The following is an 18613-nucleotide window of genomic DNA, read 5'->3' on the forward strand; positions in this document are numbered from 1 at the left end:
TTTATTTGTGCCGGCTTGTCTGCTGACCACCAACAGAGACTTTAAGCCTGTCGATTTTGTCTGACGTCTGCTCTCTGAGTAGTGTGAGCTACACATGTTGACAGCAGATTTGTTTGTGTGCAGATTTTGAAATGTGGTTGAACGAGGCTAATCCTTCCAAGTGGAGCGATGGCATCAGCAGGTTCTATCGGTGTCTAAAAGTGACATTAGTTGATGTTGGGATGAAAAAGCCTTCTCGTGGTGGTGTAAGATGTGGCTCTGTGACCTTGTCACAAATTTGTGTAGGGAGGACATTATTCCATTAATTTTACAATCTGGTTATCAAACCATGATGTTGAACCTCGAATCCTCAACCATCTTATTTGGTTTTAATGGATTTGGCCATAAGCAACAGATAGCTGTACAACATGGATGATTATCATTAAGACTTAACTGATGCTGTCAAAGTGATTGTAATCTTTTTATGGGAACATTGACAGAATATGATCCCCTGTAACTGCAGCTTCCCTCAGCTCTACAGAGCTTTACAGAAAGTTTTCAGCGCACGTTTTAACTGTGCAGGCCATAATCTTACATCTTTTTCCCAATGTCACTTTTATAATGGTGATTTTGGATGTCAGAGAAGCTCTTAAAACCTACTGTACAGTAACTCAAAGAGGAAACAGCAGTGAGTGAGAATAGCCGGTGAACAAAGTGAAACTTCCAGCAATGAAACATTCCAGATATATTTCCCTCAGGATTTGGAGCTAAAGGAGAGTAAATGCTGGACTCAAATTAAATTGCACTATATCATTGTAAAATGTGACTATACATAAATTGTGTTCCCAGATTGTTCCCCACTATGGTCAATTAAAACCAAATAAAATATGGTGTTACACTTGCTGTCGTCTATATTTGTGATCAGACAAAATAATTCATCATGCAGTACAAAATCCATGTAGGATTCTTCAGGGAGAAGCGATGTCTTTGTCCTGCTAAACAACTGATGCATCCACCACTCAAGTTTATTTCTCATGCACATTTAAAAGTGCTCATCGTCTCTACTACAGCACAGAACTGCTAAAAGGCTTTTGACGCATGCAACTTTCCCCCTCTGTCCTTACTTTGGCTGCTTCACAGATTAATTCACCTTTCACAGACACCTGCACTTTTTCTCGTGAAACGTCCATTAGACAGCTGGCTCACTTCAGGCAGCTGTGGGTGAGGGAATGCAGTCAGAGGGCATCAGTGGACATTCTCTACTAATGTGGCATTGTAAAAAAAAAAGGTGTAGACACTGTGTAGCTGGATGTTCAATAAGTATGTCCTTCCTCTGTTTCCCAGGTAACTGAGACAAGGACGGGCCCTCTCGGCTGCAGTAACTACGACAGCTTGGATTCAGTTAGCTCTGTGTTGGTACACAGCCCAGAAAACAAGATCCACCTAAAGGGTAAGGCTGGATAACACACACACACACAGCCAGTCACGTATATATTCATCTTAAATGAATGCAGACCCACACTCATAAACACACAAGTCACAGCCTCGAAGAAAATGTCCACTGAGGGTTTTTCACTCCCATACACACACACACACACACACAAACACACTTAGATACTACCACCATCTCCATCCACCACACAACCACACACACGAGCCGCTCACCTCCTGGGTATAGAAGCTGGGTAGGATGACCCTTTATTTTACGGTGCAGTAGTTTATATGTCTGTTCTGCCTGACTGGCCCTCGCTCTCCTGGGGAATCTGTTATCTTACCAGGCTGTAGATGGACCGTGTCTCGCCACAGTGACCCCAACCCAACCCCTCCTACCACACCTGGTGACACTCAGTGCACGAGGAAACCTCAAATGGTAAAACTTGTACAAGCCTTGTTGCTCGATACAACTTGCAGTATATCGGTGGAATAAGAGGGGAAGAGACGGACTATGAACAAGAATCTACAGAATTACTCAATTACTCAATTTTGACTTTGTCACAAACATGCCACGTTTACAAAATAAGAAAATTATCTCCACGCTAAAGTCTAATTCTTTTGGTGGAGGAAGAGTGGGGTGACATCGTTTTGAGGCTAATTCTTCGTTTGTATGCAGTGGGATATGAAACTAGTTAAATGAGCCACTTAAGGAGACTTAAATCGCTTGAGGCGAAACATTTTCAAGATGACAGTGTTTCTCCTTGGAAGAAGAGGTAACCATGTTTTGTCTGTGTGAAGGCTAAAGTATCTCAAGCTGCTTTCAGACATGCAGAATGTGTTGTTGTTGTGAACGTGTCTAAGCAGGCAAACCCCCCCCCCCGCTGCGTTGTGCACGTGTGAAAGGAAATCTCAGGAGAAAGTCCGGACCCCATTCTGTGGAGATCCTCTGAAGGCTTCAGTAATGATTACACACAGCATAATAAAGTTACTCAAATAGTATTAGATGGAGTCATTTAAATGCAGCATTCTTTTACTCACACTTGAGTCGAATTGTAGAGTAAAACATTTCTTCTACTCTTCATTACAAGAGTATACACTTGTTGAGCTATCCATTATTTGCCCATTTATTCACACATACTGTGATCACACTTTGGTCACAGCCAGAATGACTCTGTCTCATTAGGTCACTGGCTGAAAGAGAAACTACAATGGGAGATTTCAGACAAAGTGGAAGATGGGCCTGCTCGGGTAAAGATGTGGGGGTATTGGAGGAGTATAAAGCTTTTTTAATTACACTTTTGCCTCTCTGAGGGCCGTGGGGTATGTTGGTCCTAAAAATTACCAAGTGAGGTGTGTTCAGGCACATTGTTATCACAGTGCTGTCTTTAGACAATGGAAGTGAATGCATGTATAACCAACAACCTTTTTATCCACTGTAAAACTGACAAAAAGGGACTTGGAAAACCACATTAACTCTAGGTGGCATTTCAGGAGAATCTGAACACACACACATAACAGGTATGTATATATATATATATAATTCAGCAATAAATAATAAAAAAATGTGGGAAAGCTCTCATTACATAGTTTGTCATCATCAGAATTCTCCAGTCAATCAATCATAGGGTTTTGTCTTTTTGTTTGGATACTGCTCTTTCAGCAAGGTGGCAGACAGTCTGATGAACAATAAAACGATTTAAAGAGCTAAATAAAGGACAAGAATATAAAATTACCATTATTCTACCCATCTGCGTGGCTCTGTCGTCGCCAACGAGGAATAGTCACCAGCTCTGACCTGAAGCCTCTTCTAAACAGGAGACAAAGGGTGACCAAACTTTCTTGTCAACAGAGGTTCGTCCTTGAGACTGTACCTAATGCAGAGAGTGAAGTGACACTATTGAGAAACTACTTCACAGTGGGCACTTCATAGTTCTCCAAATCTGAAGTATAATTTGATTTCTATTGTTAGGCCAAAGGCAATAGTGTTGTTAGGATGCAGTGTGTGTGCCCTGTGCTTCTGAGGTGATGAGTATTATCAGCATCTGGCTGCAGTTTGGCATCCATGAGAGAAAACAAACCTGGTTTAGTTTTCTTGTGAACAGAAATGTATTGTTTGGTTCTGATCTCTCATTAACCTTATTTTAAGCATCAGAGTGTAACCACAATAAACCCAGTTCACACTTTCTGCCCGACCTAAGACATACAGACGTTGGGTCGCATGTAAGAGCATTTTCACTGTTTTTCACTGATTCTTTTATTTCCTCTGTGTTGCTTGTTGGGGTGCTCGATCCTTGGATTGACCAGATTCTGTCAATTCTCAATAACAACTCGCAAATTGCTTGTTTCCAGGTGGATACGAGCAATTTGCGAGGTGAATGCAACCTTTTCATGCGGTGCTATGTTGTTTTCTTTAGCAGCATAACTGGCAACTCTAAAATTAGGCAACTCAAGGCCAAATCTGTCCTCAGAAGTTCCTTCTATTTGCATGATTCCTAACGTGAGCAATTTGGTGGTGAACCTGGTGGAGCATTTAACTATTTGCTAATATATTTGCTGTACCTACTTAACATGAATGTCTTTTCAAATACAATACGTATTCTGATCAGAAAAAAATACCTAACTAACCAATTTGTCAAAACCGATAGTCAAGGCAGGGGAGAGGGGCAAAAAAAAAGGCACAATTACTGACATCTCTCAAGGTGAATAACAAGTGTGTGTGAAAGATAGATCTTAGAATGTAGGACTAGATGGTAAATATCACTTGTATATTTGAAGGTCTTCTGTACAATTTAGGTTATCAGGTGTTAGCTGCACCAGTCGATGTTAGTGACATAACCTCAGTCCTGCGCCTTAGCATTATCAAGGGTTTTTGCCTTGAAATCAACGAAACAGAAAATGAGGACTCGTCTGTAATTAAAAAAATTATTTCCCCAAAAAATTACAAAGAGATGAGTTCAGACATTTCTTTTGTCAGGTCCAGAGAGGTTGTGTTTGTGAGTCCATTAAGTTTTAGGCGAATGCGACTTTGCTAAAAGAGAAAAATTCTGCAATATGAACCCCATGTACTTTTGTTTGTCTCTTTCAAAACATTACTGATTATTATGTAGAGGTTTAAAGAGGGAAAATGCCCTGATCTGCAGGGTTAATATTTGTTCCTTTTTATTTACTAATGGTGTATTATATGACGTGTTTATTCTCTGATCCTTTTTTAATTGCAATGGAGAAAGTGCAACCACAGCAATGTCCATGGTTAAACTCTTCTAATTCCATCCAATTAGCTTGATGGGTTTCCATTTAACTGGAATTTCAGAGCTTTTCCTGGGAGCCCAATCAACACAAATTAGGTCGTGCAAGTTGTTTTTTATTTTCATTATAATCATAGGGATCAATCTCTGTAATTCCTACATTCCTCCCATTGATTTGTAAAGACCTCTGCATTGTAATTCTACCTGTACAGCCTTTGTATTTTAGCCTCTGCACCACTGCTAACTGAAATGAAACAGTATTAGAGTTGTAGGACAGAAGTGGTACATTGTACTTTCTATTCCCCACATGGTTCAACACTCGGCCGTTCTTACTATTTCTGATCTGTCCCTAATTGCATGCCCCCGTGTATCTTTAGGCTTTGCCTGTGTATGTGTGTACGTATGTGTATGTGTGTGCATATATGCCTCTGTCAAATCAAGAACCATTGTCTTTCATGCCAAAAGAGGCTGCCATCTCTCATCGTTAGCGGTTGACAAAAAACAGTGTGGCTTTATCCTTGAGTCAGAGTAGTGCTTGTGAAATTATTATTATTATCTTTATTGAGTGTATGGCCAAACTTTTTGCCTTAAAAATGAAACCTCTTCGTTTTTAGTTGTGCGGCTCCTTTGAGTATATGAACATGTTTATGCGCATTGTGTGTGTGGGCGGTGTTCTTGAGCGGGAGTGCATCGATAACACATCCAGAGACCACGAAAAACCACCCTGACAAAAACATCATGGAGAACTGTGTTGGGAGAGACAGACGCATAACATTGAAACCAGTGCATCAGTTGTCTTGGGCAGCCTTGAACAGCTATTCGCCTTAATACTCTCGACTCACAGAACCTTCACTCTCACCACAATCTAAGTATGTACATAAGTAACTGTACTTGGAGAATTCTGCACCAAATAGTTTCTACACTGGTGCACAGCCAATTCAGAACTGGTTGGCAACAGCAGACTGGTGCATTAGAAAGGTCCATGTTTGGTTCTCAAACCTTCCATAACCATGTTCTTTTATGACCCGACTTGCATTTTGTTTCATGCAGCAACAGGAGAGCAACTGCATGCATCGCTTTGCATTAGTTTGCTTTCAAATTCTTACATTTTAAGTTTTCAGAAAGCTTCTTGTTTCTGCTGCTTCAACAAGTTTCTCAATTTTTAGTTACTATCATCAGTTGTTCCAACCTTTGGACCAGAACATTTGTGCAGGTGTAGCATCCCTTTCCAGCTACTAGCACGTCTTTTTTTTTTTTTTTTCTTGTGGTGGAAATGCATTGAGCCTGTTCTCTATTAGGCACCAGCACCATGTAATTGGACAACGACTAAGGTCTACTGGATCCCCATTCATAGACTGCTGCTATCACTCTTGGTTTGACACTGAACTTAGGCTGGTTTGACTGTGGTATTATGTTTTTGTAGAGAAATGTACTGCCTCTATGCTGCTGGCCTTGGATGGATAATGTGGCCTGGCTAATTTTCAACATTAAAACCTTGAAGAAATAAGACTGTCAGCCTGTATCGCTGGATAAGTATCTGCTGTACTGTGCACCTGTTTGTTGCAATGACCCTGAGAATAAGCCAACACTGACCTTTTCTGTGGAGTGGTGTATGCACTTTGTGTCAGCGTCTTCTTAATCAACAAGCTGACTGCTGTCTGCCCTTGCCCGAAGCTGCAAACACAGGTTTCTTCTTCTGTAAGTCGCTCACTAAACTTTGGTTGGGTTGGAAGGAGGATGATCTCATGGCCCAAACTGTAGAGGACCTAGCAGAAATGGCTTGAAATTATCAAAAAGTTAAACATTTTCGTCAACAGTCATTTTATTATAACTGGACATGTCTAGTTGAACTCAATACAATTCTCAAAGCATTGCATCTCCAGTCAAGGTTCCCAAGAAAACCTGTCGAATTTGCCCTAAGAAATAACTGAAGTTTTTCCAAATAACTAGTATCAAAAACATTCCCAAAATAAATGTTGTTTTTGCATATTGTCATTTATGCACCGGTTTCCTTTCACATCATTTGTTTCATCGGTTCATACGTGATAGATCCTTTAGACTTGCACATTAGCAAAGCTAGTGTATTTAAGCAATCATAGCTGTAAGCCACATTCCAAAGGTCCCTTTACCTTTTAAAAAGTGCACACCACCTGAAAAGTTCTCCCTGAAACCTAATTCAGGACCTTGCACTTCTGATGGAAACATTGTGTCTCGATACAATAGCTTATCCTTAAAAACTCAAAGAATTAAACAAATACAGTCCGTGTGGAACTAGCACTTACAGCTATTTTCCGTTGCACTACAAGCAATGATCATCCTATTCCATCAAAGTCTCTTTTGGAACCCAGCAACAGAGATATGAGTCTATAATGGTTTTCTCTGAAACACAATATAGGCTTGGCCCAATGTCAAAGTAGTTTCTCAGTGTATTGGCCTTCGCAGAGGGACTCCAGGAAAACCTCTTAGAGATCATTCCCCAAAGTGCCCCAAACATGCCTTTAGAACTCGCTGGATTTCCATCAATAGCAGGAGCAGGGACAGATGCTCTGCGACACTTGTGAGTTCCTGCAAGGTGAGAGATCTATCAAGTGCCTCCCTCTAGTGAGGCCTTAGCCTGGGCAGTCACTAAAACAGAGTCCCAACACACTCACTGTAACACGGGGCATACATTTTCTTTGCAAAACTTCTTATTCGTCCCTCCGAGTGGCAGTCTCAATGTAAGAGTTATTTGAAGATAGAGGTACATACATAAAGGTTGAGGGAGAGTGCTTATCCTCCTTTTGCACTTGCCATGATAGACGCAATTTGTCCTTGTAACTGGACGACCAACAGGCTCTTAACCAATCAACACCAATCAGGCCTTATCTATTCCCAGCTTTAATGCCCCGCATTTTGAATCCACTAGCTGAGAACACAGCTGATTGCAAAAACAACCAGCAAAGTACAATCTGGCTTTTACTCTTTGCCACGGGTAGTCCATCTTGACGTGACTAAAATGTCGGGTAAGAGTGAGACTGAAAAAGAAATGCAGGCATGAAGATAGGCATAAAGGGAGCCACAGAGAGTGTGATACCGTAGCATCTGTAACAGCCTGTAGGAAACGTAGTGTTTATGAAGCTCGGTCACTGCCAAAGCCTAACACGCTGTGAGCTGGAGCACGGTCCAAAACTACCAGCACCACCATCTGCTGTACAGCCAAAAGTGCATTCCAGCGGACCAAGTGCCTTTCGGAAGCAAAGGCTTAGAGAGCACACACACACATGCACATACACTCAGACACACAATGATAACAGAGGGGTGGTGATCATGGGGGAAGCTTAAGAGCTTCAAATTGCCCAAAATGGAAAGTTTGGTCCCTGCTGGAGACGGAGAGATAGACAGAAACGGAACCATGGGTCGGCTATTTCTGGTCTTTTGGAGTGATATAAATCTGTCGCTGAATGGAAGCAAAGCTTTATGGGTAATGACCCGAAAAGCCCCCCTCAAAAGAAGATACCCACTGTCTTTTTCCCTGGAATTTATTGTAGGGAGTTGAAAATAGAAGAGACAAAATTAAAGACAACAAACAAAGATTTTCTTTCAATAACTGTTGCCAAGGAAATAATAAAAATAAAGTATAATCGAGTCAAGTCTGCTGGAGCCTTTAATCCATAATCTCTCATCTTTTTTATTATCAGAAGGCAGACCAAAGTTTAAAACTGGTTCTCTAATAAAATGTACAGTTCACATCAAGGTGGAATGATGATTGATATATGATTGATTACTAAATCAATTACCTCAAAGCAGTATTCAACTATGATACATCATGTTATTTATGTTTCACTATTAGATAAAAATATATAAATTAAAAAAGGTGTCAACATGGTGGCAAATACGTTGACATTATGTTTGACAAAATATCGGGAGCAGCAAGGCAATGATCTGATGTACACAAGGTGCACAACTGAAGACATGTCCCTCACATCCGCTGGTGGGCATTTATTAGTGCGGAAGAAAATAAAGGGATATTCTCAATATTTTCCTGTTCTAAAATGGGACAGTGTTTAGTTAAAAAAGGATAATGATGTCTGATCTACTGAGTGGGCCACATGGCTTTCATAGCACTGCTATACAAGTTAGTACCCAGTCAGATTTACATTTATCCTCAGCATACCCTCAAGTAGGCCAAAACATTGGATAACAACTGAATTTATGTCACTAACATCCGCTGATGGATGCAAACACCTGCTATCAGCTACTGGTAGTTGGTTACTTACTGTAAATTGTGCAGAAGTCTGCAAACGTATTAGGGGTATTCATAAACTCTCAAATGTTGTCCTCCATCCACCCTTCCATCTATTAATTATACAATTTTTCCTGGGAGGGTTTGCAACAAGTCTAAAAAGATGCTGAACACACATTTTATAGACAGGAAAGGCTGAATCCACACTGCCATCATCAGTCAAGAGCAGTAGTTATTTTCTTGTGAAAATATTATTTCAATTCACACAAATCACATAATATAAGCCATTATAGGATGGATGGGTGACGTTGAATACGTTTAAATACTGGTGGAAGTGAAAACAAGGCCCTTCAGGTAAAGTTGTAAAGTTGAATGTAGGAGAAAACATTGCAACCAGCGATGTGCTCACTCGTTTGCTCTGCTGGTGAAACGACATTCATTTTAACTTCAATTCAAATGTTCAAGGATGTGACTCCTTTTCAGCTAATCCTCCTCTGTGTGTATATCCTGGAGGTTTAGAACCGTGTGACATTCTGAGGTGTGAGTTTTTGTATTCAGCAGGTGAGAGCTGCGTGAGGAATACGACAAGTGATTCTCTGGAGTACTAATGTGCTGCAATAGCTACACCGTTATTATCATGGTTACGATAAAAAAAAAAAATATATATATTGTTACGCTTGTAAAACCATTGTGGATGTTTTTCAGATTGTGAACATAGACTGTTTGGTTAGGGTTGACGGAGAGATTATCATTTTGGTTTATATGATTACTTTAAAGGATCTTATAGTCTTGGTTACAGTAATAACGATCATGGTTAATGATGATAACTAGTTTGAGACATAATATAATCAGGGGCCTTACTCCGGCCACCAGAGGTCACTTCTTAACACAATTACGTAGTTAGAGATCGTAATAAGCTGAGGCAGGAGTGAAAAAAAGGTGAACGATAAAAAATGCTAACAACAAACTCTTTATTCAAAATTTGTATAAACTGGGAGAGTGAAAAAAAGACCAACCATCTGTTGTCGACAGGAAGTTAGCCGACGGCCAATGTGGAAGTACAACACATTACATTGTGCAAGTAGAGATTAGGGGCTGTAAGGAGTAACCAACCAAACCATTACACGCAACTGTTTACAGGCTGCATAGCGATGAGCTAATGTGTCTTAACTCTCAGTCTGATCTAATCCATCTTGTTTGTTTTTCATTGAGCTTAACACATTGTCTACATTTTACTGCTTCGGCCTTTGCTTGAGAAATTTTAGTTTAAAGCTAAACCATGTTTCATTTCCAACATTATTTAGGCCAGAAATGACAGTGACAGACAGAAGGAAAAAAAAAAAAATATAAGTGCCAAAGGTTCAAATGTTGAGTGCGTGAAAGACAGAATGGTGTGACACTTAATACCAAGGTTCTTCAGAAACGTCAGGACTGCTGCTATTACTGCTGCAGTCAAAATCTGACACGTCCTTTTAAACCCAGAGTTAAATGAAAAAATGAAGGAAAGAAGAAACAAACAGGGCGCTGGAAGAGCGAGAGAAAGTGGGACATTTACTGTTGATAATGTTAAGCTGTCTTTAGCGCTCCACAAATAAAACGTACAACACACACAGTACCTGCCAAAGCAAGGGAGAAGAAAAATATGACTATTACATCTCTTTCCAAGCCATTGAAAGAGTAAATACCTAAGAAGAGACATGCATATTCATAACGGGGCACAGTGGGGTTGCCTCGGATGTTGAAAACGATCCAGAATAAGACTAGGAAGTGGAAAGGGGAAACAGACATGACAGACAGACAGACATATTCAAGTCTTACAAAAGCGGCCTGCTGGTTTCTCACAGATGATGCATTTATTAAATCACAAAGCAGTTCTCAATTTAGTGTAATACACTGTGGAGTCATGAAACTTTTGGCGCCATAATTAGCATATCACTGCTTTTTTGAATATGATTCTAATCATGAAAGTGGTGAAATTTAAACTGAAGTTCCCCTGCTGTGAGGACACAGAGACAGAGCTTGATTCCCACAGCGGGAGCATTTATTAGTGGCTTTGGAACCAGTAGGTTGGGTCTCATTTTATTTTTTGTAAGAAACTTTGTAAGAATGTAAATCGTTTTTTAAGTGTATGTAGTCAACTTGACGAATTATACTACATACTTAAAGAACGGCACACAGTTATTTTACCAGACATTGGGAGATTCTGGATTGATTCTGATGGCATGTGATACAAAGGCTGATTACACACACACGCACACACTCATGCTCTTAATACACTTATAGCTGTCTGACACTTTTCTCAAGTGACTCAGATACAGTGCCTTGCATAAGTATTCACCCCCTTTGGACTTTTCTACATTTTGTCATGGTATAACCACAGATTAAAATTTATTTCATCGTGAGTTTATGTAATGGACCAACACAAAATAGTGCATCATTTGGAAGTGGGGGGAAATATTACATGGATTTCACAATTATTTACAAATAAAAATCTGAAAAGTGTTGAGTGCATATGTATTCACCCCCTTTACTGTGAAACCCCTAACAAAGATCTGGTGCGACCAATTGCATTCACAAGTCACATTTGCAAGTCACATAATTAGTAAATAGGGTCCACCTGTCTGCAATTTAATCTCAGTATAAATACACCTGTTCTGTGACGGACTCAGAGTTTGTTGGAGATCATTACTGAACAAACAGCATCATGAAGACCAAGGAGCTCACCAAACAGGTCAGGGATAAAGTTGTGGAGAAATATGAAGCAGGGTTAGGTTATAAAAAAATATCCAGAGCTTTGAACATCTCTCTGAGCACCATAAAATCCATCATAAGAAAATGGAAAGAATATGGCACAACCGCAAACCTACCAAGAGGAGGCCGTCCACCCAAACTGAAGAGTCGGACAAGGAGAAAATGAATCAGAGAAGCAACCAGGAGGCCCATGGTTACTCTGGAGGAGTTGCAGAGATCCACAGCTGAGGTGGGAGAATCTGTCCACAGGACAACTATTAGTCGTCTACTCCACAAATCTGGCCTTTATGGAAGAGTGGCAAGAAGAAAGCCATTGTTGAAAGGGATCCATAAAAATCCCGTTTGGAGTTTGCCAGAGAACTGTGGGAGACACAGCAAACATGTGGAAGAAGGTGCTCTGGTCAGATGAGACCAAAATTGAACTTTTTGGCCTCAATGCAAAACGCTATGTGTGGCGAAAACCCAACACTGCCCATCACCCTGAGCACACCATCCCAACAGTGAAACATGGTGGTGGTAGCATCATGCTGTGGGGATGCTTCTCTTCAGCAGGTACAGGGAAACTGGTCAGAATAGAGGGAAAGATGGATGGAGCCAAATACAGGGAAATCCTTGAAGAAAATCTGATGCAGTCTGCAAAAGACTTGAGACTGGGGCGGAGGTTCATCTTCCAGCAGGACAATGACCCTAAACATACAGCCAGAGCTACAAAGGAATAGTTTGGATTAAAGAATGTTAATGTCTTAAAATGGCCCAGTCAAAGCCCAGACCTCAATCCAATAGAGAATCTATGGCAATACTTGAAGATTGCGGTTCACAGACGGTCTCCATCCAATCTGACTGAGCTTCATCTTTTTTGCCAAGAAGAATGGACAAACCTTTCCATCTCTAGATGTGCAAAGCTGGTAGAGACATACCCCAAAAGACTTGCAGCTGTAATTGCAGCGAAAGGGGGTTCTACCAAGTATTGACACAGGGGGGTGAATACTTATGCACCCAACAGATTTCAACTTTTTTGTTCTCATTATTGTTTGTGTCACAATAAAATTTATTTTGCACCTCCAAAGTACTATGCATGTTTTGTTGATCAAACGGGAAAAAGTTTATTTAAGTCTATTTGAATTCCAGTTAGTAACAGTACATAATGGGAAAAAGTCCAAGGGGGGTGAATACTTATGCAAGGCACTGTACACTTAAGACAAGTGACAATGTGACAGTGAGCCAACATGGACACTTGAAGGACCTTGAAACTAAAGCAGCTAAATGGACTTCAACCATCCTTGATTTAATGATGCACATCTTTGCTTCGCTTACTGTGGCATCTCAAAACATATCCTGTAAAAATGTGTGGTTCATTAGATTTTTAAGGTCAGTCTAAAGGTTCAATTCAGTGAATTTTTCCAGGCTTGCAAGTTGATCATGTATGCCGGGATGGCACGCTACCCTCTGAAAGCTAGCTGCCTTTTTATTGATTTGATAATAAAGTTTGTGCTATTGTTGGTCTGAGCCAGGTGTCTGTTTTCAAAGTTTTAAAAAGAAAAATATTGTGCTGATAGTTTTTACTTAGACAATTCCAAATGCAGCCACGTACATTCGGTCCTACTCCGGACTTAAGGTAGCAGAGGTTTGCTGTGCACCATTGTAATTTAACAAGGGAATCAAGGTATTACGGCCGTTGGCTGTTTTCTTGCGGCCCATTAAGATGTGGGGCAGTGTGTTTTATTCTCCCACAGGTGAACCACTCCTCCAACCAGGTCCTATTTTCCAGTTTCTCTGCAGTTTCCTCTTATTTCATCAGGCCTCATGTTACCCTCATAAGAACCCCCCCACACACACACACACACACACACCGTGCAGGCACTTGAGAAAGTAAACATTGTGGTTAGGGCATAATATTGTGTACTGTGTACGTGAATCTACCTCAGAGTCCACCCTCTACACGCCCACATTCAACCATAAATAGTCACTGCAAATCACCTCATGAATATTTAATAATCCTGCTGACCAATGGGTTTCTAGAGTTGGTTTGTGAGGTCGGAAGTGAAGAAAGACAGATTGTTTGGAGGCCACAGAATAGATCTCATTAATAAAGATAATGCACTGATACACTGCTGCTACTGCAAATAATACAGTGAGTGAGAGTGCTTACAATAGAAAAAACAGTACCTAAAATAAACAAATAAAAACATTCTATTTTAAAGTTAGAGGCAAAAAAAAGAATCACCCACACTTTCAGAATGTGAGAAAACTTGCGGTATCGCCTGTTCATATGTTAATCATCCAAAACTGCAGGATTATTGCCTTCAGAGACAGCTTTGATCCATAAAATGTAACAGTATTATATATTTTTTATGATTACTCGAGGCTTTATCACATCATATCACACTGTCCGTAATAAACCTGAGTGGAGAGTTCTTGTGTTGTACTGAGATGGTTCTGTTCCGTCGGTCAATCTGTGTAATACTAGACTCAATTCAGCACAAAGATCTATGATCAGAGATCTATACAATCTCTATCATTTGATGAGTTATCATCATGGGAATGGAAATCTTTGTGATTGCTGAACACTCGTTTCCTCCTCATCCTTCCATTCACCAACTCCTCAGTGCCAGAACATCCATCATACAACATTACACACGAGTGTCAGCAATGGATCAATATATTTTGAACCATCGGACCGATTACTTCACACATTCGTGGGAAACTAACCTCCACTCTGGGATATTATTTGGAAATGAAAATGAAGTTTTGTTTAGTTTTTTGTAAGGGATCTCAAGTGCGCTCTGCGCTCTTGATGGCACAGTCATCTTCACTGCAGCAATTTTACACAGGCACACACACACAATGAAAACTAAAGTCTTACTTCATGATAGACGCACAGTGTCAGAAGAAATTATTAAAAACTGTTAATGACTCAGATCTTCAACCCTGCAGATTGCAGGTATTTGAAAGTAATTTGCTGTAAGTTGTTTTATATCTTTATCAATTGAAGGTTGTGGAACAGGTGTGTAGTACTTGCACAAATAACGCTGTTGGTTTTAATGTTAATGATGAAGGTGGTTATAAATGAGGCCCCTAGGGCAGCAGGTTGTTTGTGGTGACTGCAGACGATAGTTGACCACTGGAACATACTGTATGAGGAGATAATATTTGTAATTCTATTCTATTGTCTTGTCCCTGTGATAATAAAATGGTGACTGCAGCTACAGCTTATCCACCAATCAGATACAACACATTGAACTATTTGAAACGTGGTCTCAATACGCAAACACACATACACAAATAGACTGAGCCAGATGATGAGCCGTTGTCTTTAAACATGTCATTTCTATCAACCTCAGATGTGATAAGACATGTTATTAGTGTCGGAATCGCTTTGCAATATGCAATGATGACAGTATGCACACTGCACCGCAGATGGGCATTTCAACAGCTGTATGTAATAGAGCTTGACATAGAGCAGTCACTTTCGTGTCATAGACTGACAACATGATAGTGAATATTATATTGCATGTTTAAAATGTGCATCCGTTGAAGGAACATTCAGTTGCAGGTTCAAGACAAGGTGCCTTTGAAAACAAGACTCTCCTCCAGCATCAGGATCTCGTGGTTGCTACGGCCACAGAGACTGTTGCTATCAAGGACATTTAATTATCAACTCCAGGATGTGTTGAAAATGAATAATCCTGAAACAAATGACATGTCAGCTGCTAATACTACATTGAGAATTTCCTATATTTACTCTAATATTGCGAAATTATTTTTTCTGCAGTGCAACATTCTCAACACTTCCCCTTTGAGCCTCACAGAAATATCACTTTGAACCAGCCTGAAAAAGAAAATAAACTTAACTCTGACAATGAAGCAGACCTCACCATGTATTTATCTTCTTTGTATTTTTACAGGCTTGCAAGATGTCCTTCCAGAGTTCCTGCGTGGGCGTTTTGTGGAGGCAGCCCTCAGCTATGTGGCCTGCAACTCAGAGGGTGAGTTGCTCTGCCGCAGCAACGACTGCTGGTGCCGGTGCTCTCCCCGCTTCCCAGAATGCAACTGTCCCTTCGCGGACATCAAGGTCATGGAGGAGAACCTGGAGAAGAGCAAGGATGCCTGGAGCGGCTTCAACCAAGAGTTCATGGAATCAGGTATGGGCTGTGATGTTTCTATGAAACCTGTTGAGCTGCTTACGATGAGGTTGTGTTGAATGAGGTTTTAGTTTGGTGGTTTCTTTTCTGGAAGACCAGTGGATGTGTCAGGAATGAATGAGGGTTTAAGCTTTAAGGTTGAACTTGACACATATTTAATCAATTCATGGAGAGTTTCTGTTGGCATGGTGTTTAAGGACATTTTGTGGCACTTTTGGATTTTTTAATATGATGTAATGAAGCCGTGTGCCTAGAATTAGTGTGTGATTTTTCATATATTTCCAATACCTGTGTAGGAAGTTTAAGTTTGTGATCGCAGCTCAGTTATCTAGATTGTTTAGCTATGAGAAATGACTCCAGTAGCTGCACACACCTTTGTGACAGATATGTTGTATGAAGTAGAGGCTTTGTCAGCCATGACTGAGCAGCTTGACTGAGACAGCTGGGCTAAAGCAACCATGACGGAGACGGTGCGGTGGTCCCAAGCTGTTTGATCCACTGGCACAGGCAGCCGTGGTCTTGGCCACCTGGAAACTCCAGAGGAGAGAAGCCCTATACTTCAAACGACAAGCCGAGGTTAAAGCAGCTGTGGACATGAAGGGGTAGGACAGGCTGGGAGAAGTCTCTGAACGGCAGAAGATGTGCTGGTTTTTAGGGTGTGGTTTGAGCATAGATTTGAAAATGAGCATAGTTTTCCATTTTCCCAGTATGGAGCAGCTGCAGGTGTCAGGGGCCTGTCCACCTTGGATTGGAGGGTTTTCACTTTTTTCAAATATTTTAATTGTCATGTAGGGACATCCCAAATGGTTGACTGTAATTAAGCAGTAGCCGCCGGACGGTCCATGAGGGTTTGATGAACGTAGATTTTTTTTATAACTTTGGCAATAGAGTGATTAAAACCAACATCAATGTATTTTATCACAAAATAGTCATAACTTAGTTTCCAGCTCAGTGTGCAGTATCACTTTAAAAACAAATACATGACTGTGGAAATTATGAGTTATTTGGAATACCCATGCCTCTTGTTTAATGTGAACATAAAAATATGTGCATCAATAAATCTTCACATATTTGCACCCACAAATCTGGCTTGATTTTAAATAACTTTAAGTCCTACAAACCATGATGTCGAGAAGTCTATGTTTGAGCCCATAAAGTGGTAATTCAGAAAATAAATTGTTCAAGTAAACAACTGAAAGTCATTATCCACAGCCAAGTAAGTTAATCCAATGGTGACTGAGCTCATGGCCCACCAACTTTTCCTTCTGCTACAGATGCACAGCGAAAGCTTTCAACTGGCAAACCACACGTTGAGTTTACAGTGAGATTCTCGTGACAGTGTCATTATCGTGAACAGCCCCAGGCGACAGTCCGAACTACTCCAACTCCTCATGGTGGATACCGACTCCTTTTCCTGTATCCTGCCGTTCACGGACTCATGTCGTCTGCAGCATGAAACTACACAAAAAGGATGAAGGTTATTTATTGACTGACTTCTATTATTATAATGTCAATAGCCCAACAATGTTGTGACCGGCATTATTGAAGTGCAAATGATGTTACCCACCAAGTAAATCGACCGTGACTGAAATTATACATACATAAAATACTCAGAGCAAGTACTCCCTTATTATGACATTTTGATTCTGCATCAGGCTGAGGAGAGGGTGAAGGTGTTACATTGAAGCATTGACAGCTGGACTGAAATTGTGTTGCGTAAGAATGTTCCGGTCCCACATGCAGCAGGTGATGATTTATAGCTCCACGGCGAATTGCACTTTATTCTCACCAACACAAAATTCATGCAGTGTGTACCTGTGAAGTGTTGTTCTAACGGTGGCTGTAATCACTTGTGATATTGACAAACACAGCTTAGTCATGGAGGATGTGCGGTAATCTATTGAATAACAGTTCAGTCGCTGCTCATTTTTCTTCATAAAGACCAACACGTTACATTAAAAAGCCTAGTGTGAGTTTCTAATAACTTCAGTGCGCTGAATATTACCTGTTGAGCCTGAGGAGGAGTTAGTTTTATATGGATAATACTCTCAATACTCCTGGTTTTATCTACATTTTTAAATGATGGGGTGAAATAGGTCATATAAGCTCTGAATGAACCAGCAGCCTAAGTGAACCCAGAATCTGCCTCAAAACATGGTTAATGGGACAACTTAGTAAAAAAACAATACAAGCAATAGTGACCATCAGCCACCATGAGATCTGTGATAGCAAAACATGTGTGCAATCTATGCCTACTCATCCCTTTAGAGTTATGACTGAATTCATTTATTTTAATTTATCCAAGGTATGAATGTTATTTCTTCTTTTAAATCAGTTCAATTTGGGAATTTTTTATTCAATTTCAACTTATGTCTAAATCTTATAACCCCAACTGTAGTGTTTACTAAACCTGACTAACGAATTAAAAATTCCCCTTTAATTCTCTAAGAAAAAACAGAGTTATCATTGTTACTCAGTGGAACTCAGCCCCAGCTATCTGTATTTGGCTTACTGTTGAAACTGCTACATTGTTAAAGAAAAAATGGTAATATATGACAATGTTTTAAAACCTGTGGTGTGGGAGCAGTGTCTTGGCACACACAGTGATGGAGACCCCATCAGGTGTATAATTTCATTCTCCTGAAATCCATTTTAAGTTTGCTGGGCTGCTTCCTGGAAACTATTCATCACAGAGAGTGAGACGCGAGTGTCATCCACTGCCGCAATGATAAATAACAAGTCATGCATCATTTCTTTAAGTAGCTTTTTGTTGTTGTATTCGTTTTATTATATATATATATATAATAATATATATATATATCAAGTTCTCACCAACTCAC

General features: G+C 40.3%; 1 protein-coding gene across 1 annotated transcript in view; it reads left to right on the forward strand.

The window, feature by feature from the left end:
- brinp2 (bone morphogenetic protein/retinoic acid inducible neural-specific 2) overlaps positions 1-18613 on the forward strand; it is a 210646-nt gene that overhangs the window by 147037 nt on the left and 44996 nt on the right. Inside the window, exons 5-6 of the mRNA XM_053438689.1 lie at positions 1324-1429; positions 15537-15773. Of these exons, the coding sequence (XP_053294664.1) occupies positions 1324-1429; positions 15537-15773 (343 nt within the window). The remainder of the gene's footprint in view (positions 1-1323; positions 1430-15536; positions 15774-18613) is intronic.

This window comes from Pleuronectes platessa, chromosome 13, assembly GCF_947347685.1.
Source record: "Pleuronectes platessa chromosome 13, fPlePla1.1, whole genome shotgun sequence".
In the NCBI taxonomy this organism is placed as follows: Eukaryota; Metazoa; Chordata; class Actinopteri; order Pleuronectiformes; family Pleuronectidae; genus Pleuronectes; species Pleuronectes platessa.